The sequence below is a fragment of the Meleagris gallopavo genome, chromosome 4, assembly GCF_905368555.1.
Source record: "Meleagris gallopavo chromosome 4, MGAL_WU_HG_1.1, whole genome shotgun sequence".
Taxonomy (NCBI): Eukaryota; Metazoa; Chordata; class Aves; order Galliformes; family Phasianidae; genus Meleagris; species Meleagris gallopavo.
Window position 1 is genome coordinate 11,304,485 of NC_139407.1, and position 26,086 is coordinate 11,330,570.

The 26,086-nt window shown below is 45.2% G+C and overlaps 2 protein-coding genes across 12 annotated transcripts in view; one reads left to right on the forward strand and one right to left on the reverse strand.

Moving 5' to 3' along the window:
* Positions 1–26,086, reverse strand: part of SLC10A7 (solute carrier family 10 member 7) — a 255,974-nt gene that overhangs the window by 83,619 nt on the left and 146,269 nt on the right. For 9 of the 11 annotated variants that reach the window (XR_014882834.1, XM_085222162.1, XM_085222164.1 and 6 more), the window contains 2 exons: positions 25,995–26,033; positions 203–288 (listed from right to left, as the gene is read on the reverse strand). Coding sequence is in view for 10 of the 11 variants with exons in the window: in XM_085222162.1 (XP_085078288.1) it covers positions 203–288; positions 25,995–26,033 (125 nt within the window). In the remaining variant the exon portion in view is untranslated. Of the gene's footprint in view, positions 1–202; positions 289–22,369; positions 26,034–26,086 lie in introns of those variants that run through there. The other 2 variants (XM_085222168.1, XM_085222167.1) reach the window with 2 other exon arrangements.
* Positions 2,637–16,451, forward strand: REELD1 (reeler domain containing 1). The gene is made up of 7 exons (XM_031553017.2): positions 2,637–2,856; positions 3,918–4,140; positions 5,991–6,163; positions 6,277–6,342; positions 6,868–7,177; positions 7,843–7,906; positions 10,383–16,451. Exons 1-7 carry the CDS (start codon positions 2,637–2,639, stop codon positions 10,965–10,967), a joined length of 1,641 nt encoding a protein of 546 aa, XP_031408877.1. The 3' UTR covers positions 10,968–16,451.

Below are 26,086 nucleotides of genomic sequence, written 5' to 3' on the forward strand. Positions count from 1 at the left end.
GCAGTTCTCTGACTTGCTACTGAGCTGAGCAGGGCTACCTGCAGGCCTGCAGACTGCAACCGCATGGTGCTTCTGAAAGCCAAGTGAGCCCTGGGGTTTTGCTGGAGGTGCACAATGAAATGCGTGCCTAAGGCACAGCAGCAGCTGAAGAAGGCTGTGTGATGCTTCAATACCACACTATAAGTCAAAAATGCACATTTACCTGCAATGGCGCTTTTGAGTCTTGTCACTCCATGTCAGAATGGCTGCAATGCATTTGGTGGGTTTTGGATTGGCAGAGGTCTGGATCTGGAATTACAGGAAAGGAATTGTTTAAGTAGAGAATATGTAAGTGAGGAACATCCGAAAGACACTAGCTCATTTCAAGAAAGGATTAGGTACTAAAATAAAATCACCTAAATATACTTTTTTCTAAAAACATGTAAAGTATGGGCAATTGCAAACTGAAGTAGAAGCACTAATACAAAATATTTCTCTCTTTCTTTGAACTATTACACCCAAAACTCCCTTCTTCCACTGATAAAAAGAAGGAAAACCAGAAGCCTTGCATCATATACTGCAATCCAGTGAATTTAAGGCCTTTTTTCAAATACAGGGGAGAGCAGTCTGCTAAGAGCCCAGTACCACCAATTTCCACACTTTCAGAACAGTTGAACAGATGTTTTAACTTCACCAAAGCACACACCAGTCTCCTCCAGAGCAGAGTGTTGCAGTGCCCAGCAGAGGCCACAGCACCAACAAGAACTCATTCCACCTCCAGACACACGTTTGTCAGCAGAGAAGGACTTGAGGGCACCAGGCCTTCCACCATCACCGCTCCATCCATAAGTGATGGAGCTGGGTGAATTCCCTGCAACAAGGCCTAGCCTCAGCCCTGAGGCAGCTCCAGCTCCAGCAAGAGCCCTGCCCCACTGACCTAGTGCTGATGGCCAGGGCTGGCCAAGGGTCTGGGCCACCAGAACAGCCTGAAGGGACAGGGACCAGGACCAGCTCCAACAGCTCAGGCAGGGGCCAGGAGTGTCCGAGGACTTGGTGACGGATGCTGCTAGAGCTGGAATTGCTTTGCCAGAACCTGCCATGCAACCTCCTGAAGTACAGCAAAGCCCATTACAGGCATGGTGAGAATGGGCATTAGCAGCGTTTTTATGGCCACGTCAATTTTGTGCTGGAATGTAGATGGGTTGTTTATGCAAACCTGTACATGACACATGCACTCCAAAGCCCATTTTGCTTTCTGCCACCCCGTCGTCCTCCTTTGCTATTTGTTTTGTTTTCATTGCCAAAGCACGGAGATTTAAATAAATTAAAAAAAAAAAAAAAAAAAGAGGTGACTGGGATGTGAAGACGAAAACTAATGTGATTACGGCTGAATTTGGGCACTGCCAGCGTGCTCCCGTGGTCAGCGGGTGCTAGCAGTAACAGCTGCTGCGCTTCCCATTAGAGGAGAAAGTAAAGACCTTCCCTGACGGGATGCATTGCTGGCAGGCTGGGGACGCGGCGGCAGCAGGCAGCAGGGAGGTAAGTGTGGGGCCAGCGCTGACATGGGCCCAAACCCACACCCACTCCCAAATGTGGGGGGCTGCAGCCCTGGGGGTGACGTTCCCACTGCCTTTGAGTGCGTGGGGAAGGGCGCGGGAGGCAGCGTGGGCAGGATGGGAAGGGGGAAACTGTAGCCTGGGAACCTCAGGAGGAGCAAAGCTGCTCAGAGGTACTTGTGCGAGCTGCCACGAGAAACCTCAGCCGGCAAAGATTTGGATGTCTCTGCAGCTGGCTCCAACAGCACGAAGGCATCCCACCACTAGAGCAGGGGCAGGGGGTCTGGCCAAGGCTCCTCTGAACTCCAGAACATCTCTGGCACGCAGCTGATGGGAGCGTGAAGGTGCCCTGCTGCAGAAGGTTGAACTGCATCCTTCTGCTCCTGGCTCCAGGCTGGGCACGAGCTGTTTCGTGTGAGAGGTTTTAATCAGCTGGCAAATTTGAAAGCGATGTAAACGGAGGTGTACACTGGAGCTCCTCAGTCTCTGATTCTCTTTCATGTCTTTACATCTATTTATTGACTGAACATAACAAAATCTAAGCCAGGAAAAGCTGCACGTTGAAAAGCTTAGAAAGAGCTACATTAAAAGCAGGACAGTACCCAATAAATACAGTGTGCTCACTCTTCATCATCATTTTCAATAGGGCCTGGAAAACTGGAATAAGAAAATAATACCCTGTCTAATCTGGAGATGCGCGTTTTGCTAGCCACCCAGTCTGGGTGATAACCAACAGCACAGAGCGCCAAGCATAGAACTTGTGGAGTTCAGCAAGAGTAGAAGGAGCTGAGCTGAGTCACTAGCATGCTCACACAGAGCCTTATCCTCCCGCTAAACATGAATTTCTGGAGCAAGTCTCTCCCAGCCATTCACCCTTTGGATGGCTTCACTAGAAACGTGTCGTCTGGCAGGGTCTTTTCCTTCCCAACCTCAACAATTAACTTCCAAATGTGGAATTCTGGGGATTCCCAAAGAGGATCCACATGCCAGAGGGATCATTTATTCCTCTTCTTTTAGAGGCTGTGGGAAAGGCCACTCGGCTATCTGGAAGGTGACGGACACCGTTCTGGAGTGGGTGCTCCGGCCACGTCCCCACGCAGCATGGAGGAGAGGCAGAAGGCCTGCCTGGCGGTGGCTGCCTGTGCGTGCACCGTGCTCTGCATGGTCTCTTCCACATCCGCCTTCTCGCACGGCGCCAGCCCCTCTGCCTGTGCTGACATGATGCCCAGGCACCTGCGGGCTCAGCTGCACAGCCCCACGAACAACTACGTTACCATCCACACCAACGTGTCCTTCTACGTCCCCGGAGACAAGGTCCCAGGTGAGGACAGCTGCTGGCTCTGTCTCGGCCCAGTCCCACAGAAATCCCCAAAGCAGTTATTAGTCTTTGCAGGTGGCAGTTTCGCAGGCAGTCTTTCAAATTATATTCATTTGTGACTCGAAACCCAGCAGAGCAGCTTTCTGCTCCGTGCTCCTGACACGGAGGAGCAATTATTTAAGAAACATTTATGAATCTGAAAAATCCACGCTATCTAATCGTGAGTGATGATATTAATCTTAGAGAGGGATGGGAAGAGGGACACCATCCTCACGGCACAGCTCCAGGTGCATTATGCCATATCTCATCGCTAGAAAATGAATGTATTTACAGAGAGATCCTGTCTGCAGTGCTTTGCCTTAAGCTTTCCCAGGTGGTGCCTGGCCCCAGATCCCCACCGTGCTACACATCAGAGACAGCTGGTAGGTTTGGGTGCTTTGGGTGGGATTTATCAGCTGGTAGGTTTGGGTGCTTTGGGTGGGATTTATCTCAGCTGCCTCTCACCCGTACAGAACTCACCACGCAGTGGCACATGAGAGGTGCCTGCGGAGCGTGAGCCACCCCCTCTGCCTGTCACCCTGTGAGGGATGGGCTCTACTCAGGGCATGAGGGTTGATTGCCTGGGCTGCAGACAGAGCTGAGAGGCACCATCCTCCAGCCCAGCCAATTTCCCTTTCCATCCCCACCCAAAATAACTCTCCTTCAAGGGCAGCGTGCAATCATCTGCGTATGTGCAGTGTGGTACCCAAATCTCTCCTTAAAGGTGGCTGCATACTGCCTAATGCAACGTGGTTAGCATTACAATCGAGGGGGAAGAAGACTCAAACCAACTGCCTGTGCAATTTCATACTACAAAGCTAATAGTCTGGCACCCTGTATCCAGCACATCCAACACAGATTGTAAGGGCAAAGGTTGTAGGATGCTGTCGTCTTTTTTTTTTTTTTTTTTTTTTTTTGACAAGGTTTTCTTTTGATTTCACAGGTGCCAATGGAAATTCCATCACAAAAAGTTCACCTGAGAACTGCAACACAAATCCCTTTGTGTCCCATGTTTTGTCTTGCAGTGACAGTGAGGAGCAGTCGGGATTTCATGGGCTTTTTGCTTCAAGCTCGCAAAGTGTCTAATGATGAAACGGCTGGCACATTTGTCTTCATTCCTCCTGGCTCCAAGCTGCTGTCTTGCTTTGAAGATGGTGACACTGTCACCCACTCGGACAAGTCCCTGAAGAGAAACCTGTCCTTTGTATGGAAAGCGCCGGACCAACCCATTGGAGACATCAGATTTTTGTAAGAACACATCAGTCCCTAGCCAGTGTTAGTGTCCCCGCAGTTTCAGTCTTTCACAAATTTGGTTGCATTTTTCCACTGTACTTTTCTAGCACGGTGGTTTGATGCCTCTTGAATCCTATAGAGCTAAAAGCTTATGAAATCCTGCAACAGCATCCCAGCTGGTATATAAATCCCCATTTGTATCTGCTGGGTACTGCTTTTTTTTTTACTTACATGGTCACTGTTTTCTCAGAATAAATGCACTGAGAGACGACAGCCTAAGCAGTTAGGAAAAAGAAACATTAAGGCTTAAGGAGAGAACCGTGATCAGTCTGCCTGCTTTTCTAAATAACGCACCCTGTAGGACTTCCCTGCCTACAGGACAACGTCACATGTCATTGCTGTGTTGATTTTTTTTTTCCTAGTTTACAGTTTGTTTGTTTGCTTTTCATGTTAAATGTAAAGAGAATTACTCCCAGGAGGACTAGGTGGGGAGCACTGGGTCAAAACCTTACACCACTGTTTTGCACCAAAGTCCAAGTGTTTTGGTTCTGATCTGGAATTAAAAATAAAAAAAATAAATAAATGTAACTGGCTGCCTTACAGGGAGCATGGGGATTTTTTCATTTTGGAATAGATTAAACTGTTTTGACTTTACAAAATTGCTTAGAAGCTCCTTGGCCACATCCCTGGCTGCTCCCCTAAACACAAACCTCCTGCTGAGTGCTGTGGCTCGCACATCTCATCGTGATTCAACACAAAGTAATTGAAACAAAAATATTTCTGCTCAGCATTTCCATTTTGCCCGCTGTTACAGACTGGAAAATACTATTAAAAACATGTGAAAAGCAAACAGATAAAAATAGCCCAAATGCTGCCATGCCCGTTCCTAGCCACCCACTCTGACTCCCCCTGCACCCTGCAGCTGCTGCCCTCCAAGTCAGCCCCACAGCCCTTCCCTTCTCTCCCCAAGGCCGTGCCATGCCACCGGCCACGGGCCACGTCTCCAGAAGAAACTCCGACTGCTCCCTCCTCCCTGTTCTCTCCTTGTCTCCCACTTCTGCTGCTGCTTCTGCTCTCGGATTCCCGCCCCCAAATTACTTATAAGTCAGTAGGCTTTGCCATAAACTTTGGGCAGATTTAACGCAGAAAGCAAACGGCACATGTTTTAAGGTGATCCCCAGCCGCATTGTAAATCCACGTTTCATAACTTGTGTTACAATATCCGAGAAAGGTACTTGTTCCGTTTAAAAGTGTCTCACAAGAACCATCCAGCACAGGAAAGGCAAGGTCTTTCCCCCTTTATCTCATCTTCGCAGGCATCTGAGTGATCTGAGCTGAAATCCTCCCTCAGGATGAAGCTTCCCCACGCTCTGGGGACGTGCCTAAAGGTTGGCACCTGATGAGAAGAGTGTGAGGAGTGTGAGGCAGGTGCAAATATTGAAGGGCTCAGAAGAAAGTGCCTGTGGCTTTTTCTACCTATTCCGCTGTTTGTACAAGTTACACTGACCTGTTTTAATTAGTAAATACCTCTGTTGTCTCCCTGCCTACGGAAGATTATACGCAGAGCTATTCAAAGTTTTCCAAATGTACTTCTACCAACACAGTGAATATAATAGCTTTTTTTTCTTCTTTTCAGTTCCCACACGTTTTTGACTGATTGTAATTATGAGTGATCCTTCACTCACTATCTTTCATATGGGACCTGGTATCTCTTACTTATAATATAAAAATGTGTGACGGGCTAATCCTTTAAAGTATTTTCACGCTGCCTTTAGATTAAAGCACTCCTTCTGATTAGCTGAGCATTCTGATCTTTTATTAATAACTCTGAGAGAGTAAATTCCTGCATAATTATCTTTTAACAGCATCTCTGTAGTCCAGTCATACTTTGTTTACTGGGCAAGGATCGAATCGGCCACCGTGGCTCAGCGAGGGCACAACGACACATCTGCTGGAGGCAGCAGGAAGGCTGGCCCTGCAGCACCTGCACCCACGCAGGAACCTGCTGGCCCCCACGTAGCTGGCACAGCAAGCAAAGGTACGTGGTTTGTTGCTGACAGTTTCCAGCTGGGTGTTCTTACGGCTTATTCCTTGTAACCATTGAAGACAGAAGAGATAAACGAGCTAAAGAGGCCCATTTAACTTTTTCAGCTGCTGGCGAGATCAGTGATGGCCATGAAGAACTCCCTGATGAGAAGGCACAAATGGGCATCCTAGGTAACAGTCAGTCCCCAGGAGGGTACCAACAGGATAAACACTGTTGCCAGATCCTATGATTTGAATGAAAACTCTAAAATGCTGCTGAAAAACCCCATATATATTTCACCTAAAATTCTAGGTCCTAAAGACGAGCAAGTGCAGTTAGCAAAGCTGCCCACGTACTGGAATACATTTGTCTCTAAATGTGACTACTACCCTTCAGGCATGTAGTTATTTGTATTTATTCTGCCTCTGGTTTGTAAAAGGCTCTAAGAATTTACTTACGTTTCAATCAGATCTGTTTCTCAGCCTTTTTGGCATAGCATCAAGTCTGAGCTTTAATTATTTTACCCAAATGCCTGTTAGGCAGCAGGCTTTGCTTCTTTACTCCCTGTCTGGGTTCCTATTCAAGTGCCTTAAAAATAAAATCACTGCTGCTATCCTCACTAGTAAATGCTAGCACCAAGCGTGATTTGAAAGAAACAAAGCAAAGAAAGCCGACTTCTGCTCCTCTCTTGCTTTTTGCTGTCTCTGTCTTGCTAGGCTCTGGCTCTTCCGCTGCCATTCCCAGCTCTCTCCAGTACCCCAGCCCAGCTCTGGTCAGCCCGACCAGCATCACGCCAACACCAGCACAGGGTTCAGGCACTGGTGTCCACTCAGATATGCAGCCCACCGCAGAGCCAACGCAGTTGTCCCAAGCATTGTGGGGTGCCTCCAGCAGGAGTGGAGGGAGCAGCCCCACGAGCAGCTCAAGGCTGGAGCCATCGCTTGCCTTCCAAGAGCCAGGCATGGCCGATGCTCTGCAAAGCTTCCTCTTCCAGGACTACGCCTCCAGGCAGAGCCTCTCTGACAGGTACTGCACCACGTGATAACCAGGTAGTGGGAACGGCTGCCTCTCCAGCAGTCCAGGGGAAGGAAATCAATGCTGGTTTCACTGCGGGTAAATAAGGGTGTTTGTGAGGTGTGTGTGGCTGCGGGGGCAGGTGGGAGGATGCTTGCTTGCTGTATTTTTGAAAAATAATCCTTTAGTGACAGACGGTGGCAGTGAGACAGTCAGAGTGCAGGCCTCGTGCTGATCAGCCCAGCCAGGTGATTGAAAAACGTGATAAAAGCTATTGACCAGAATTGATTGCTGCAATATTTTTCTGGAAGTGTGTGCAAATATCCAAAGAAATGGAGAGCTTAACAGAGCTATTTCTACACCTGGAGGGAAAAGGAAGAAAGGATTTAAAGCAATTATGAAATGTTGCCTTGAGGAGGTCTGCTCAGAAGTCTGAAAGGCCACAGGACCTTTAATGCAGTGTATTACACTGTGGGTGTAAATGATGGGGCTATGACTAAACGATCAGACATTATGGAACACGTGGCCTACATGGTCTGTGCTGACTGTATGTACCTCGAGGCTGCTCCAGCAAGTGGCACTCTTCACGAATCGTGCATACTGTAGAATTCAGGAGTTCTGCTTCTGTGTTCTGAAATAGCAGGTATCACATATTAACTCTGTCTTTTCTGTTTCAGAGCACAAAGTAGTGCCAGCACTACCAACCCACACCTGTGTGTGACGTGTAAAGAAGATGAGCAGGTAAGCACTGAGGATGGGGAGGATTTATTTTTGTTTTCTCCAAAGACAGCAACTACTAGAAGCTGGTGAAAATTCTTAGAGAAGGTAAGGATAAAACCTCTCTGCTGCTTCACAGCACCAAGAAGCATGTATATGGCTCACGAGTGACTAAAATTACTTTACTGAGTTGTTGGTTGTTGTGTTGGGTTTTTTTTAACCTTAACTGGGAATTGGTTTTTGTCTCTCTCTTCTCTTTTCTTCTTTCCTGATGTCTGGGTTGCTAAGAGTTCCACTGCAAAAACAGCCCAAAGTAATTTTTTGTGCATGCAGCCATGGCCACAGCTTCATGCTGCTGGATGTTGCTAGGCTGGAAATATGCATTTTATTCCAGTGGAAGGCTGAGACACTCCTTTCTAGATGTGCCTGATAGGTACTGCTCATTACATTCACTGGAGGTGAAACACTTTATCCATTCTGGTGAAGGCCAAGGATGCTGTCTGCTTTTGGAGGGCAGATCCACACCACTCTGTGGACACAATAATACCATATCCTCCTCAGCATCCTAGAAGTGAGACGAAATTGGAAGCCTTTTTCTTTGTTTTTTTTTTGTTTTGTTTTGTTTTTAAACAGAGCTGAGCTTCACTTCCTAATACTGCTTTTAGGAGTGGCATCCAAAATTACTCCAGTTCCCATCAGTAGGTGGCATCCCTCTCTGCCCAAAGCTCCTTGAAGTCATCACCTCCTAGTGGTGTCACCGAAGGCCTGCTCTGTATATAAAACATAAACATATAGAGCTTCTATGGCACCTTCCTATTTCTCTGAGCACTGAAATGCATACAAAGAAAACAAGCTCCTTCATGTGCTCGCACAAGCACACATCAGGAAGAGAGGTGAAAACAAAAGAGGAAGGGCCCATTCAACAGATAATGAGACATATTTAGAAAGGACACAGAACAAATTAAGAAGAGACATGTAATGTGAGCATCTGGCATAGCAGTAAGGAGAAGAGAGGAAATGGCTGAAGATGGGAACTAATGGAAAGGAAGACTGATTGCGCAAGGCAAGACCAGAAGAGCATAATGAAATAAAAATACTGAAAAATTATGCAAGAAAGGACAGAAGCAGTACAGAGAGGAGAAAAAAGGTGAGGCAGAGCAAGGTCTTTTTCGACAGCAATGCCCCAAATCCTGCAATATATCCCTACATGTGATTACACGATGAGGTCTAGCGAGCCACACACACGCAATATTAACCTTGCCAGTCAGCTACAGTTTGCAGTTCAGTTACTGAATTTTTTTTTTAACCTACTACCTGTATTTTACTAGCGTCTTTCTTCCTTTGGAAACTGTCTCATCCTCTGCAAAGGATGCTCTGTGACTCCCCCTTACTTGTGTTCACAGCTTGCCAGGGTTCCTACCCAGCTTTGTGGTCCTGTCAGACTGTCTTCCCAGCAAGCTTTCAAATTCACTAGTGAAGGCAGAGGGTGAGATTTTCTCTGGTGTAATTAACAAGTGTGTGAAAGAGCCTGCTGGGCTGGACAGGCTGGAGAGTAGCCAGCTACTAAGGGTCAGATCCAAATCTCAGGGAAGCCAAAGAAAAGACTCCAGTACATTTCTCAGGCTTTGGATTGGGCCTCAGGTGCACAGTGGGAATAGAAAAATTCTGTGGGGGCCTCCTAAATTGTAGGATTGTTTCACAGTTAGTCTTGGATGGTATCTGCAGAAAAATCTGGACTGCAGACCTGGCTGTCATTTTGTGACTGATAAAATAAGGTGCCTGGCACCAAGGAGAGCCCCTAGAAAAGCACAGGAGCAAGCAAGAGCAGTAATGTGCGGCTAAGCAACACTGAGAGGTAGCAGATTTCAAACAGGCTGTGGAGACTGAGAAGACAAGACAGACTCTGGGGACAAATTGTGGGTTTTATGTGACTGGTCCAAAAATGCTGATGCCAAAATGGCCTTCTGGGTCCTTCAGTTCCACAGTTTGACCCACGGCCTTTGAAAGGCTATGCTGAACTTCAGTGAACCCAGTGTGAACTTAAACACAAATCATGGCTGGGAAGATACATCTATCCTTTCAGAACTACGCTGGCATCACTAAAGGCTGTTAAAGGAACTGTTCATTAAGTGATTCTTCTGTTATAACAATGACTGTGCAAAATACCACAGCAACAGTGGGAGTTGCAGACTTGTGCAAAGCAGTGAGTGACCCCTCTGCTCCTTCCTCTCTGCTCCTTCACACGCTCCACTGTGCCCCACGGCACCAACTGCCTCATCTCCCCTGACAATTGTGATACAGACAGAGCAGTGCTGAATCTAGCTCATATCCCAAATGCTACTGAGTAACCAGAGGATGAAATAGGGTTATTCTAAGGCTGAGGGACACTTCAATCAGAAACAGAGCTGAATGACAGAGCGAAGTCAGTAGTGGATGAGAGCCTAATCAACCTCCTTTCTATTCCCTCACTGGATTTCTTGTCACGTTTTTGCTTTCAAAGGCAAGTACTGAGAATGGGGCCGCCCTGGAAACTTCCCTGCCTGCAGCAGCCTCTTGGTCTGCCCTACACGCACGCGCTCACCTGAGTGAAGCTGCTGTGACAACAGCCTGGTTCGGCAATGGGGACACCGTCAGCAATTTATCATTGGCCTGGAGGCAAATGGCAGAAAGCGAACCACCCCTGCGGCCAGAGGAGGGTGAGGAGGAGGAGGAGGAGGTCAGCGAGGACGTGGGTGGGCACACGCTGCCATGGGTGACCAGAGCAGGTCCCAAACCCGCTGTCCCAGGGAGGGGGGACGACTCTCGCAGAGGGACACGTCTGATAGCAGCCCAACTTGGCATCCTCCTTGTCTGCACGGCGGTGCTGGGGCTGGCTGCGGCGGCCGGCCTGCGCTACATCTGTGCCCGGTACTGCCACAAGAGGACAGAAGTGTCCTTCAGCCAGCCAGGCAACAACGTCATCGCTGTGAAGGAAAGCGGGGAGATGATGCACTTCCGCAAGATCCGCGAGAACAGCTTCGTGCTGGTTCAGGCTGAGTACAACTGGATCGGCCCGTCAAGCAGCGGGAAAAGGAGAATAATGTAAGCGTGGGCAGTGCCTACAATAGTGCCACGTAGGTGAGCCAGCCACCCCTGTAGATGCAGATGGCTGAGATACATGTAACACAGACTCTAGAAAGCAGCCTTGCTTGTCCTTGCTGCCTATAGGCAGACATACTGGTGTACAAACTCGATGCAGCTGGCTCAGCTAGATGTGTGAGTCAAAGTATCCAAGCTACGGCTGCTAAGAGAACTAAAGGAACTACTGTTCTGTGTATTACACGTACCACAATTAACATTGTACATCTGCTCATTAACTGTCACTGCAACCATTACTCTGTTGCTTTAAGGCGGTAGCAAAAACCTCTGAAATTCTTCCTCTGCACTGTACTGCTGTCTCCTGTTTTATCTCTGCAAAAGCTTCTAGTGTTAAATTCCCCTTTTCTTTCTAGGAACTAGAAACGCTTGGTTAAAACCACCATTCTCATTTAGAAGCTTACAGGTTCAGGTCTGTGCACTTGCTATGTTTCAGATGACAAAATGCTCGCCAGTAGATTCCAAGTTTCAATGGGAAAATAAAAAGCAGTAACTGACTAGTACAGAACATGGATCCACAGAATGCTGAATTGATCTAAGGGAAAGAAACACACGGTGGTAGAAACCAGTTTTTCGGGAAGAAACATGCCTCCTCATCAGGTGCAAATGGAATAAAACCTTACCTATCCATTTGCACCTGATGAAGAAGCTTGTTTAAGCCTGACAGCCAACATTTACTTTGTCTTTTACTTTGAGTCAGGCCAGTTAACACTCAGTGCGGAAACACAAACTGAGAAATACCCTTCCCAGGTCACTTTGGAGGTCCCCAGCAAAGGCTGCCTGGTAAGTTAACAGCATCCTTGCGCTCTGAGCTTGTGCAAACTCTCCTCCAACTGCACGGTTTTCAGCAGGAGGCCACAAAAACAGCCCTTGGAAAACATGAAGAACCTTGATGCATTCTAAGAAGGGAAGGTGATGAAAGCAAGGGCAAAGGTTTGTTTTAATGAAGCCTTGAAAGAGCAAGAAATAGTTCTGACGATGGTCCTCCTGAGATGTAAACTTAAGAGCCTTTCAGAAAGCAGTGATTCCCCTCTCTGCCATCCTTTCCTATGGTGAAGGGGCTCATGTTGTCTTCTGAGCAGCTGAATGCAGAACAGACTTAAACTCTGGTGCTGCAACTTATTTCACAGACCACAATACTCCCATCTCACCAAGCAAAGCACACACCTGCACATGGAACAGGATCCCACTTCCTTCCTGCTGATGGAGACATCAGGCAACTCCCTGCTCTGGCAGCAGGGCTCAGCAATTATCTCCAGCTAGCTGGCCGTCTCCATGCTTCATAATGAGATAAAGCCACGCTCTCACCTCCTCCCTTACACTGCCATGACTTCAGTGGATACACGAGATGCTATTCTCCTGTTCAGCTTCCTGCAGTGTGAGTAACATAGCATGTCTTTTGCTAAAAGAGTCTTCCACACTCAGAGTTTATTTCTGGCCACGCTACTGTACAGCGACTGGTGACATGAAACCTTGCAATCCACACAGCCAATTTTCTGTCAAGTGATAATAAAATAAACAAGTAAAAAAAATAAGTGTACTCACAAATGCAGACTGCAGAAATGAGGCAGTTTTAACCACTGCACTTGCTGAGAAGAGCAGCTGCACCAGGGCCCTTCCACTGCAGGGTGGCCAGGGTTAGGGGTGCTGTAACTGAAAATTTGCTTCAGGACTCGAGGGATTTAAGGTTTTCCTAGTCAGTAAGTTGAGCTGAAACATTACCTACTAGGACATCTATAGGTTTTTAAGCACAAGTCTAGATGCACACAAAAGAGTTCCCCTCTTACATCCTTTATAGAAAGAAAGAATGTTTCTCTAACTCAGTGTAGGTGAACCTTCTAGTGACTAAAGCAGACTGCATTTAATCCATTGTTAATGCAGCCCCAAAATTCCTAATTAACTGAGAAAATAGGTCAACAAACTCTTAAATATTTAAGGAACTATCACATATTATTTCAAAAAACTTCTCGTGATGGCATGGTTGTTTATGAATAAATTACAAATACCTATGTCCTTTTCCACCCTCTCTCCAGATTTAATCTTATCAGACTGGTACAGCTTGAAAAATGCCCCTTTCCTCTCCCCAGCACTTTCCCCATTGCCCAGTACTGTTCTTGCCAAGCTGGCTGCAGAAAACAAAGGCTCTGGTCTGAAAGATGATGTCTGATTAGGAAAGTAGCACTTCAGTGGTACTCTTGCCTTCTGCCAAACTCTACCTTCTGTTAAATTCATGCAGCTCTGGTATTATTAGTAGTAAAAACAGTAATGGTGAGCTCCAAGGGACGTTCTCCTCTGAATTAGTAATGAATGCTGCTACTTTGTGGACTTGGCTGAGACTGAAAGTGCTTGTGTTTTTCTCTTGCCTTCTGCATGATGCTTCATTTATTGTAGTTGCCATGACAAGAAGGATTTTCTCTCTTCTTAATGCTGTTAAAAACCCAAGCACTGATTAATTCATTAAAAGGCAAATCATTCAAATGCCCCGTTCTTAAGTGACCTGCCTTTTACTGAAATTAATCTGTGCTCGTGTTTGTAGCAGATTTAGAAGAAAAAATGTCAGAGCACAAAAAGGGAAGACACAAACCATTCTGATAGAAATTAGAGTGAGAAGTGAAAGAACTTCCCTTTCTGGGTGGATGACTGTGTTGGTCACAAATGTAGACAGTGGGGGATCTTAGTTCCTTCATGCAGGTCAGCCTGAAGCAGTCTGCACCCATGTGAGGCTGCCATCCCTCAGCCAAGTGCTTGGTGCCTGAACTGCTGGCAGAAGGTACCGAAAGGGGCTCCCACCTATCCCTAATTCACACCCATCTACGTCTGTCTCCCACCAATCCACCAGGCATCAGGTACAGCTTCGGCAGCACAAACTCCTATGGCTGCAATTCTTTGGTGACACTATGATGCTTGAGCTGTCCTAACTTAAAAAAAAAAAAACAAAAAAAAAAAACCAAAAAAACAACGACTATAATTTAGAAACAACTAACTACTGCACAGAAATGCTCATTTATCACTCCTTTACCTGCATGCTCATTTTTCCATCTCACATCACTGTCATTGCTACTTTTCTCCCCTCCATATAAAGAAAAACCCACTGCCCTCACATTGTCCATCCTGGGTGCTGAATGTCTAATTCCATCACTGGTTCTATCTGCTTTTGCATGGTATCAACATCAGTTTGCTTTTGCCCATCAAGTCCTTCATAAGTGCGTTCCCCTCTGACTGGGAGCTGATGCTTCCTCATACTACGCTGCAGATGCTCTATTAAAAGATTCCTAACCCAACTCCAGTTAACAGAGGATGGCAGCCCTCCACTACATCAGTGGCATTAAACGTAAGGCAGAGGGGTAGCATTAAGCAAAGCATTTGGCCCAAAGCTCGGTTAAAAGTCATCGTGGATTTTTCCCATATTGGCTGAATTGTCACGATCAAGCAAGCGTCAAACACGCACTAATTTTGCCCGCTTCAAAATGGGTGACAGGACTCACAGGAGAAGTCCAAAGTTGGAGGCTTTCGCTGCTGAGGTCACGAGGAACATTTCCATCCATTTCTGAAGGCCAGGATCACATCCCTGCCCCAAGCGTGTAACCTAACACCAGCTGCAGCGGTTGCCCAGGATGTGCAGAGTGGGGCAAACCCCTGCCAGCTTTGTTCTCAGCACTCCTCACAGAGCAGAGCTGGATGAGATCCTGGGCAGTACAGGGGTCTGTCACGACAGCTTAGCCAGCTCTTTGGCATAGTTTCTGCAGCTACTGGAGACCACACAAACCAAGGGAGGCAAAGCAGCTGCACCTGAAACCCGGAGACTGAAACACTCATCAAGGCCCTGCAACAAACTGAGCACTGGAGAGGCCGTGTGGGCCGCTCTGCTGAGGGGTGAGGTTCGGTCCTCTCCCTCGCCCCTGCTGACCCACCTGTGCCTCAGCCAGCTCCTTGCTATGCAGATGTACGCATTGTTTAGTAAACTAGCAATGAAAAATGCCTGTGAAAAGAGGAGGAGATGCAGAAACGATTCCTGCAGTGTTCAGCTGCAGAAAGATACCTGTTTGCCAGCCAAAACCAACAACAAAGTAATGACCTGACCCACTCAGCAGGTGAACAGCAGAGCAGCCCTTTCATTCCTCCTGATAAGCCAGAGCCTCTCCACTGCCTCTGCCACAGTCTCAAGGCTCAGAATGAAAGCTAGCAGGCCTGGGCAGCTCTGCAGTGCCTCCTTCCTACATTTCCCCTCCCCTCTCCCTGCAGTTTCCTCCAAGACACCACACTGAGTACAGCAGGGAAAAGAAACACTTTCCCATCAGCTATCTGGCAGGATCTGGGGGTCACAACCACCCTGGGACCGTGCACTTATCTGGAGCCTCTCCTTAGCCTCCCTCTCACCACAGATCCATTTTCCCCCTTCATGTCTCATTGCAGAAGCATTCTTCTCTCATTAGCATGTCTCTCATTTGCGTGACTCTCCCAGTAAGGCATTTTGTTATATGATGTATGAAGGATCATGTCTCACACCACATTTTACTGTATATTGAAGTGCATGTTTTCCTGATTTACTGCTGTTCTAGGGAACGTCTCCTTCTCTTAGCAGGGCAGGTCCACAACGGATGTACCAGCTCTGACTAATGATTATTAGCACATCCCAAGGTTATGTACTACAATCAAATAATGTGCAGGAGGGAAAAGAGACTCCAGCTTACTGGGCTAAGGACAAAGATCACAGCTAGTCTCTGAATCTTCGGATTGCAATATCCATTACAGATTGCCACCTTCTAATGTCAAAGAATAATTTGTTGTTCAGAAAATGTGTTGCTATTTCAAAGGCAAGTCAAAGATCAGACTTGCTGTATATCAGTGTGCTGATGTACATTAGGAAGTGATGTCCAGGTACCAAGGACATTATGCTGTCGGTATAGAGGGAAAGACAGAAGACGTGACTTGCTGATCTACATTATGCAAACACATGGCCCAAAGTGGAGAAATATTTAACCCAGTCAAGTAAAATGTCACCAGCAATTCCCAGTGCTTAATGTAGCACAAACACTACATGTCAGATAAGTTAAGTGTGGTCCTCTGTGCTAGTAACAGACATGAAGTAGACCAACCCTCCATGCTGGAACTTGATGGGAAGAGTTAAAGCCCCAGCAATCACGAGTAAGAGAAACTCCCCTGTGGTAACGCAGAGCACATTTCTCTCACAACCCTGGCCAGGTAAGTGGGCAGTGCTGCATGTGAGAACTCTGCCACAACTCTCTCTAGCTATTGGCCAAGTGAGGAGCAAGCTTTTTCTCACAGCCTTTACCTAGGTGCACTTGGCTGCAAGTCAAAGGTGTCCAGAGCACTACGGGAACAAAAGACACAAGCTAATTTCTAGCCTTTTATAGTGTTTTATGAAAGCTTCTTGTTCATGCCTTCCCAAATTAGAAAGAAACTAAAATAAAGTGGTGATTACCACCTTCAATGTTTCCTATTTATTTCTGACAGAGATAAAAGTGACCTAGACCAATGCTTTTGCAGGTTTTCACAGTGATACCATTTTCCCACCTCTAGCACCTCACCAGCCCTGGTCTCACCCTAACTCCTAATGATACCTAATGTAACAAACATAGCAGAGGCCTATTTGACTCTTGCTACATTTAGACATTGGATCCACTCTGGATAAAGACAAGCCGCAGCTCTTCTGTCACCTGAAACAAACCTGATACTAGGTGCTCGTATCTGAATCAGGGATAAACCCTAGTGAACTGAAAGAATTGAAGAACAATAGAATCATAAAGGTTGGAAAAGATCTCTAAGATTATGAAGTCCAGCCACCAACCCATCCCCACCATGCCCACTAACCACGTCCTTCAGTGCCACATCCACACGCTTCTTGAGCGCCTGCAGGGATGGTGACTCCACCACCTCCACGGGCAGCCTGTGCCAATGCTTGACTACTCTTTTGGAGAAGAAAAGTTTCCTAATATCCAACCTGAATCTCTGAATCGGCAGCTTAAGGCCACTCCCTCTCATCCAATCACTATCATGCGGGAGAAGAGGCCGAGCCCCACCTCAGCACGCAGCCTCTCAGGTCACTGCCGAGGGCAATGAGGTCTCCCCCGAGCTTCCTCTTCTCCAGACTGAACCCCATCAGCTTCTCTCAGCCTTCCTCACCAGCCTTGTGTTCCACACACCTCACAGCTCTGTCACTCTTCTCTGGAGGTGCTCCAGGACCTCAGTGTCTCTCACGCTGAAGGGCCAAAACTGAACGCAGTACTCGAGGTGCGGCCTCACCAGAGCCGAGCACGACGCCGATCACCTCCCTGCTGCCGGCCTTACTGCTGCTGCTGCAAGCCAACATGGCACCGGCCTTGCAGAACACCTGTGCACGCTGCTGGCTCACATCCAGCCGAGCGCTGCCCCAAACCGCCAGACCTTTTTTCACACAGAAAAGCATACGCGGGGTGTACCTTAGCCAGCCGCACGCCTTCTTTCTGTCGATGTCTGGGGACTTATCGCCACGCAGAGCGGGAAACTTCCTTACGCCGGCCCACCCGCGGTGGCTGAGGGACACGCGGTGCCCTCTCAGGGCCCGAGGCGCGGTCCCGCTCCCGCCCCGCCGCACGGCCCGGCCTGCACGGATCCGCGGCGCCGCCAGAGGGCAGCGTTACTCCTGCAGCTCCGCAGCCCGGCGGGACGCTGCTGTGAGAGGCGCCGCGCGCGCGGCGGGATCGGGGCAGCGCGTAGCAAAGCGGGGACGCGGGAACCGCAGCCGCTCAGCAACGCAGGACTGTGCTTGGCTGCTCCCAGCACCGAGCTTCGCGCTGTAACACGGGGCCGGGAAAGGGCTGATCTGTTGCTGCATTCATCGGCTCCTTCCAGTCTGCAGGAGAGGCTCAGCTGCAGAATCCCCATTAAAACAAAGAACGCAGACAGAACAAGGAGTCAAAGGAAGAAATTAATTTCTAGAAACAAAGAGTGCATGCTGAAATTCCCTCCGTAATTTCCTGCACTGCAGCCACAGGACGACCCTCAGTCCCCATCCATCAGCTCAGTGTCCTGATTTGACTTCCGATAGCACAACTATCCTAATTCCTAAGCAATACCACACAGAAGGGACGAACAGAACAGCACACGTGGTGATCTGCATGATTTATCTGGCAGAGCCCATTACTTCTTTCTGGAAGCAAATTAATAATAATTCCCATCTCTTTTGTCAGTGTGAATTTAATGTAGGCCAAAAAGTCATGGGAAGTTTTCTTCAGAGGGAAGTCCATTCAAAACGGAACAAGAAAAAAAACTTAATTAAGTCTTTTTTAAACGAAAACCACTCAAGGCTTGACTGTTAATCAAAAGAACATTACTTACCTTACTCGGCATAGCTGGAACCAGGAGCTGGCAGCAGGTCTTAAAAAGGATCTCTTTTGTCTTTCTTTGGTCAGAACTTACATAAGACTCCAGCTGAACTATTGGCTATAAATACTCCTTTCCCCTCTGCTAACGTATTGTGCTTCTGGGATTTTGTTCAGAGCAAACATTTTGTTACTAAGACAATATACTCCGAAATTTGGGCTTCTGAAAAAGCTGCAAATGAGCTCCAAGCAGCAGCTCTTCCAACAATACTGTTAGGCCATCTTAACAAACCACATTGTTGGGATTGTTTTCACTAATATTGGAAAATGAATTGAAATTTCTCACCAAATTTAATTTTTAAGCATAGAAAACTGCTGTTTGCTGTACACCGGAGAATATTCATGTATAAACCAAAGCTAAAAATGCAATTGGGGTGAATTAGCAGGGAGACTGCTGTGGAAAATGAATAGCCAGACAAGCAAAGCAATCTATTAAATACATGTGAGATCTTAAACCACAGAACACAGAAGATAATTCAATTGCAAACACTATTACACAGAGAGAGCATTTTTTCTATGTGTAATACGCACTTTAATTAAAACAACAACAACAAAAAAGAAAAAACAAAAAAACATCTACTTAAAAAACTGCCCCCCAAACAGTAAGATTTTCTGTTTTTGAACAATACCCTGAAAGACACTTTAAATGAGATTTGGGCACACGTTTATATGATTGCATGTAACATTATAGAGCTCCTTACGCCCCTTACAATTAGACAGGCCCTGCATTAGCCACGTTACCAGAGGAAGTCACAGACCCCACAGGCTGCAGCACTTTTATTCTGTTCCCAACTCACAGAACCTCACACTCCACAACCCAGCGATACTTTTTTTTTCATTTGGAGAGACCAGAAAGAGAGGAATTTGTAAACAGCAGTGGCACAAATACAGGCACGCTGGGGAGGTTCTGCTCCCACGCTCCATTAATGGGCTGTGGGATTTAAGTCGGGTGAGGAGAGCTGTGTCTGGTGCTCACAGCAGGCTGAGCTGGAAAGATGGGGCTCCCCACATTAACACTCCGTGAGCTGCATCAAACAGAGTTATCGTATTAGCTGCCTGAAACTGTGTCACAGCCTTATTTTTAGTACACTTTTATGCCCCTGGGATGTATTTTACTTACCAAGGAATTGGACCTAAACAGAGATGTTAACACCAGTGCGCTAAAGGGCACTTCAGACAACTCTTTTTGTGGGCTGTATGTGCATTTGGGGAAGGAAAGGCAGAGCGAATGGACGAGCCAAATGCTGTGCACACATCTTCCCGAGCCACTCGTTGGAATCACAGTTTGTTTTTCAGTTGCTCTGAAAAAGAACTATAATAAAATATTTCACTGAAAAAAAAAAAAAAAGGAGTTTTTATAAAGAAAAACATTAGGAATATGAAAGAACCTTATTTAAAGCAATACTGTGAAACAGAGCAGGCAAGAACTTGCTGAAGATCTTGGCAAAAGATATCACGTAATTATTGCTACATGTGTTTCACAGGCTGCCATTGGCAGCAACAGCGGGTGCAAGCATTGGCTCAGGGCTACTGGATCCAGACTCAAATGCTGCTCATTGCACAGCAGCGCTGCTTTGCACTGGATGGCTAAGGACAGTTAGACTCTGCTCTTTCAAAGGTGTTACTTGACTCCAGCTTTACTTCCTAGAGATTCCTTTGATCCTCAACTGACAGCCACAACAGTGAGCTACGGGCCCACGTGAGAGCTGCCAGCACACACAGGGAGGCTCGAGTCCCAGTGAAGAATGTGTCAGGTTGAAGATAGGGGAAAAAAAAAAGACATTTTATTGCATATTAAATGTTCCAGGTGAAACCTGGCAGAACTGCACAGAGAAGACCCCAGGAAACGGGATACAATTTTCTAACTTCTCAAGTATGGGCTGTGCAGCAGACAAAGGACACTGATCGGGAAGGACTGCTGTTCTGATGCTAAGAAATAGAGCACAGAATTGTAAAAAGCTTTTGTCAATAGAATTTCATACCCAATTATTGTCACAGGACTCTCAAATTTTATTTTCCGCAATTCCTCTGGCAAAAAGCCAGATCTCACATGACCTCCATAATTTTTTTAATCGCATCAATGAAATCATCTTTCCTTCACGGCAACCCCCTTTTTTTTTTTTTTTTCTGTTAAGAGACCTGATTTCTCTTAGAATTTGGAACCATTTCGTAACTGAATAGCAATTTTTCTCTTACGAACAGAAACATCTGCAAACCTTTGATTTTATTACAGTCATACTTGATGGTACCCACCCACACAGGGTGTTGTCCAGAGAGGGTTTTTTCTTGTTCACTGCATGAAAAATGCTTTTGCCGACTGGCAACTCTGAACACAAGTAAGGAGTGAGCAATACACACCCGCACAGGACCATCAGGAGACAAATGGCCTCTTCTGCATGCTGCAGCGTTGAAGGACTGGCTGCCTCGCTGAGCAGGGACCGCAGCCGGTTCCTAGTCTCGTGCCTGCATTCAGTCTGGGCGAGCAACACAGAGCCAGAGCTGGTCTGGACCTACTAGGTACACTAACAGTTAACATGTTATTCTAGGAGCTACGTAGTTGTTCATTATTCCCCTTTTCAGTAAGAGCTTGCACTGATCATCTTCGTATTTTTTTTTCCTTAGGTGATTTGAGCCCCAGCTTCAGAAAAAATACTGAAATCTAAGAAAAGTGCTTAACTTAGCAAATGCCAGTGATGGGATCAACTCAGCGGAGTATTTTTCTGCAAGACATTGGTCTACCTGCCCTCCCTGCCCAAACTGTGCTCAGTGAGGTAGGTGGCAGAGAGCACTGTAATTCAAGAGCAGCTATTGCTCATTTCTTTGTCACTCTATAGGTCACTGGCTAGCAATCTCTGCAGAAATGCATCTAAAGATATTTTGAAAATTTGGCCTCCGCTGATGAGAAAATTAAGCGGTGACTCATGCTCCCATCAGCTCCAGGCTTGATTACTGCAATTTGATGGACTGAGAAGCTGATATTCCACTGAGACGGCAATTTGCTTAGGGGAGCAGCCGAGAGGCCTCATTGGCACCAATTTCTTCCAACACATCTCTCTTATCCTTTTAATCACTAGCAAATTTAATTTCACTTCCCACTGAAGATCTCACTCTCTGCTTTTCTGGCAAGAGAACAATTCAGAGGCTGATTTTGTAACCTCTGCTACAGCTCTAGATTCCAGCATGAAGCAAACTTGCTTCTACCAATATCTCAGAACTGTATTTCCTGGTATTTCATTTTCTAGTCCCTCCAATCTAAAGCCCCACTATTCATGATTAGTTACCATCCTGCTGGGTGTTCTCTGTTGAATGAGAATGGTAGAGGAGCTCGTGCACATAAGCTTCAAACAACTGAATTCAAAATGCCTCCTTACAAGAGCTCACAGTCTAACAATCACAAGTGATATATGGTTCACAAAGGCGAACTGCAAAGAGAATTTCCTTCAGGCACTGCTCCAAACAGGTGCTGTAATTCTGGTCTGAGAGACTGGGGCTACCAGTGGAAATAGGAGCAAGAGATTTGGTTTATACATGCCAGAAAGGGCCGGCCATCTGAAATGAAGTATAGAATACTCTTCATTTGCTCTCTTCAGATGCTACATTATCACGGAGAGTTGTTAGAACAACAGCAGAACTTTTCAAACAGATTCCTTTGGGAAAGTGCTCCACAGCTTAACAGCCTTTTCACTGGAGATACACAAGTGTAGCTCAGGGCAGAATTCAGTCTCCCATCTATTTAACACGTTTGAAAAGGATGGTATGCATTTCTGGCACTTCATAATAATAATAGTAATACAAATGCATTTGGATTATAACAAAATGGAGAAACCATGATTTAGCTCTTACTGTGCTGTAATTCCCAAACGCATCAGCATCTATTTAAGTGCAAAATAATCTACAGTTTACAAATACAATGCTGCAATTGTCTGCTGTAAATGTTCTGTATAAGATTACGACTCAATACAAAACACAATTCAGTGACTGAAATTTCATTTTTAATGTCATAATAACATAAAAAAGTAGCTCTTTCTCCATATAAAGACCTGCAAAAAACATATACGAGAGGCTTGGTCCTCCCTAGCATTTCTACATGTGTAACTGCTCATATCTTATGCACATACGCACTCACACATAGATAAATGTGCTTGCAGACAGACAATATTTCATCTTAACTTCTAACCTCCTGCTGTCAAGGTATTTTCACAGAAAACTGTACACAAAACTAAAAGCGGCTCTCCCCCTGACTGTCAGAGTAATTGAGAGGACTACAGTAAAGCCAAATTATCGGATTACTCCTCTTTGGTCTGTGAACAAGCACAACTGCCCAGCTTCTGCTGAGACTGTGGTCTTTCTGTTGCACAACCCATTCACACTAGCTAGAAGTTACACGAGAAAAAAATGCAACCACAAAATAAAGAACTGTATTTTTGAATACATAAAAAATTATTTTCTTGGACCTTACTGGCGCCATCATAAGCTTCTCAAGTACTGCAAAAAAGGGGAGATAACATTTTTGAGAGACTCAACACAACTTACAAAGGCTCCCTGTGAACTCTAAGTATCGCTTTATTGTCTTGGTGGCTTTTTTTCCCTCTGATATAATTAAGTGGGATTATAGATACGAGGAAGCTAAGAAGCATCAATGATTAAGAAAATCTTCATGTTTTATATACAAAGTTCTCACTTTCCATCAGTTTTGCCTGATTACATTAATCACCAACCCTCAGTTAAATCTAAGGCTAAAAAAACAAACTATTTTAACCCTCTACTGAAACATTGTTGTATTCAATAAATTAACTTCCATTTGATTATAGTTTGCAGTATTCCTTATTTCTCCAAGTTTAGTTCATTAAATATTTTTAAACAGCTCAGATTTTTTTTTAAAAAAAAGGACAAGCAAACAATTTAAAAAACTTGCAAGAGAACACAAAGTAGGTAATGGGTAAAAAGTTGACCCAAAGGATAAGTGACTTTATCTTGTTTTCCTGTTAGCCAAATGAAATTCAAAATCATCCTGTTTATTAAGGGCATTAAGCATAACAAAAAAGCCATAAAACAAACAACAGTCTTTAAACAAAACAGAATTGATATGCATAATTAAGTTTCATGAAGCGTGGTTTTAAAATGTGCATTGCAGTTGTGCTTTGTATTCCCTTTAGATGAACACCTCCAATGCTGATACACAATATTATGCTGCCCAAAGCAATCAACAGTGACTTGGTAAAGGCTTTAACAGAACTCCACTTTAAAACAATTGGAAATATTTTTAAATGCAGAAAATACTGAAAGGAAAAAAAGGATGTTTTCAGTGGAATCTAAACAAGTAGTTGGTTGTACTGAAGATAGGAGATTCAGTACAGACGTAGCTCAGTAAGGGTAGCTGCAGTGTTCTAACTATTTAGCATCAACACAACCACACTCATCGTATGCTTGAACTTTTCCTTCAGATTAAAACAACAACAACTAAAACAACAACAACAAAAAGACTATCACTTGCCGGGAATGTTATTTTACCATTCAAAACTAACAGAAAGAGACACTGATTTCAATGGGTGATTAATTCCTTACATATTCTGGAAGTTTGGATTTATAGAAATAGAACAAAAAGAAGCCATCCTGAGTCCAGACTCTGCTGCAAGCACAGACAAAGGAATTTTAGTGCCCAAGGAGCCAATTTCTGATTAGTGTGTTAAAGAAACGGCCCAAGAACATGCATGTTACTCTCTCCCGTCAAGCACCCAGGTTAGCCTGTTGGTGGATCTGACTATGCCATCAAGACATTCAGTGATCACAACTGTGAGCTTGCTGCTCGCTGCCCTTTGTATCTCTGGCTACGGAGAAGAGAGCTCAGCCCTGGAGGATGCGGACAGTGGGCAGAGTTTGACTCCTCTCCAAGGAATGAAAAGAAATCAGCTTGCGACCACATCACATACCTTCGTTATGTGGTTTCTTTATTGTCGACAACAATTTTGAATAAAGGTGACGCTGCCGGCTCCTAACAGTTTCTCAGAGAAATGGTAACACAACAGTCTTGCACTAACTGACCATCAGGGAAAGCACCCATGATGGGCGTCAGATTGCTTTCCTGTTGTTCACAGGAATGACAGGCTAGATAACACAGTAAATATATCAACCACTTCTTTTTTCACTAAGGAAAAAAGATATGTATTTAATGTACCTTTCCTAATAAAAAAAGACCTTCAGCTTGTGCAAATGTCTACAGCCTTATCAGAGCTACATCTGCTAAAGATCTGCTCAGCTGCACCATTAACTGCGATGTTAACCCTGACACACGTGACACTTCTGCACTCACATCGATCTCCGTTTGACCTATTTCTTTCCTTCCTTTTAATGTTGTAATGTACAATTGCCAGCACAGTGTTTGCAGATGGGTACCCCTCAGAGCCCAGTGTAGATAGTCTTCTGAAATCCTAATCTCCCAGACAAGATGCAGAGCTGGCCAGGTGCTTAAAATACACGCCAATGTTCCTTTCTCTTCAATTCTCCTCTTAGAAGTGATATTTTGTATGCGTTTTATATAGCTTTTTTAATAAAGTAACATTTTATTCTTAAAAAAGTTGTGATGGATTGTCAAATTAGCAATGATAGTGTTCCTGTTACTGTAAGGATCCTTCTAATTAGAAAAAAAATAATTGTCAACTCTTGTCCTCACAAGCTATTGTTCATTACCAATGCAGCAATGTAAAAAACAAAGCTCAGCTTACTACAATAGAGACTCTGCTTCAATATTAGCATCCTAAATTCTGTCACTGCAGATCTCTGTGCATTGCACCAAGGGAAGGGAAAAAAAAAGAAAGAAAAATTTGCGTTCTTTAGGGGTAAATTATAAAAAAAATCTCCTAGCTGCAAACACAAATACTTCACTCATAACCCAAGCACCAGATCAGTTCTTTGAAGAAGCTTATGAGGCATTTAAGATATACAATGGCACAATATCATACAATGGAATTGAAAGAATTTTCTTGAGAAACCATTAACTTTGAAGGAATGTCTAGACAACTGTGTCAACAAATGCAAATAATTCATGCTTCTCAGCTTCTATCCAATGGATGGCCCCATGCTGAGTATACACAAACTTAGAAGAAAAAGGCATGTCACAATCATATGACTAGGGAGTGTAACAGAATCACACAGCATTCAAGTCAGTCTTGAAAAAACCCTTCAGAAAGCTCTTCTCCAGGGTAAGCCAGCAGTGGGATAGGCTACTGGTCATTTTGGCTACTTACAGCTGGTGCACCCTGGCTCCAAAGCAGGGGCAATGGAAGAAACACAGCTGTTATTCATGACCTCTTCATTTCATTCTGTTAGAAAAATAAAAACTAAAGAACTTCAAAATACTGTACAAACCTTTTGCAGTAGCCAACAAAGCGGCTTCTGGAAACAATGTTTTTGCCAAAAATGCATCTGTAAGGCACTTAAAGGGTATCTTTTATATATATATGTATATATGTATATATATAAAAATAAAATATGCACTGATGCAACATTCACAAATACCCAGTTGTCTCAATCATCTGTGTGTACAGTATAGTACATATATACATTCACTGTGACACCGGCCATCTCCATCATTATACCTTCACAGGTACTTTGGGTTGCCTGGTTAACTTCAGTGCCTGTGAACATAAAAAACAAAAGCAGTTACTTTCTTATATTCTTAAAAGCCTGA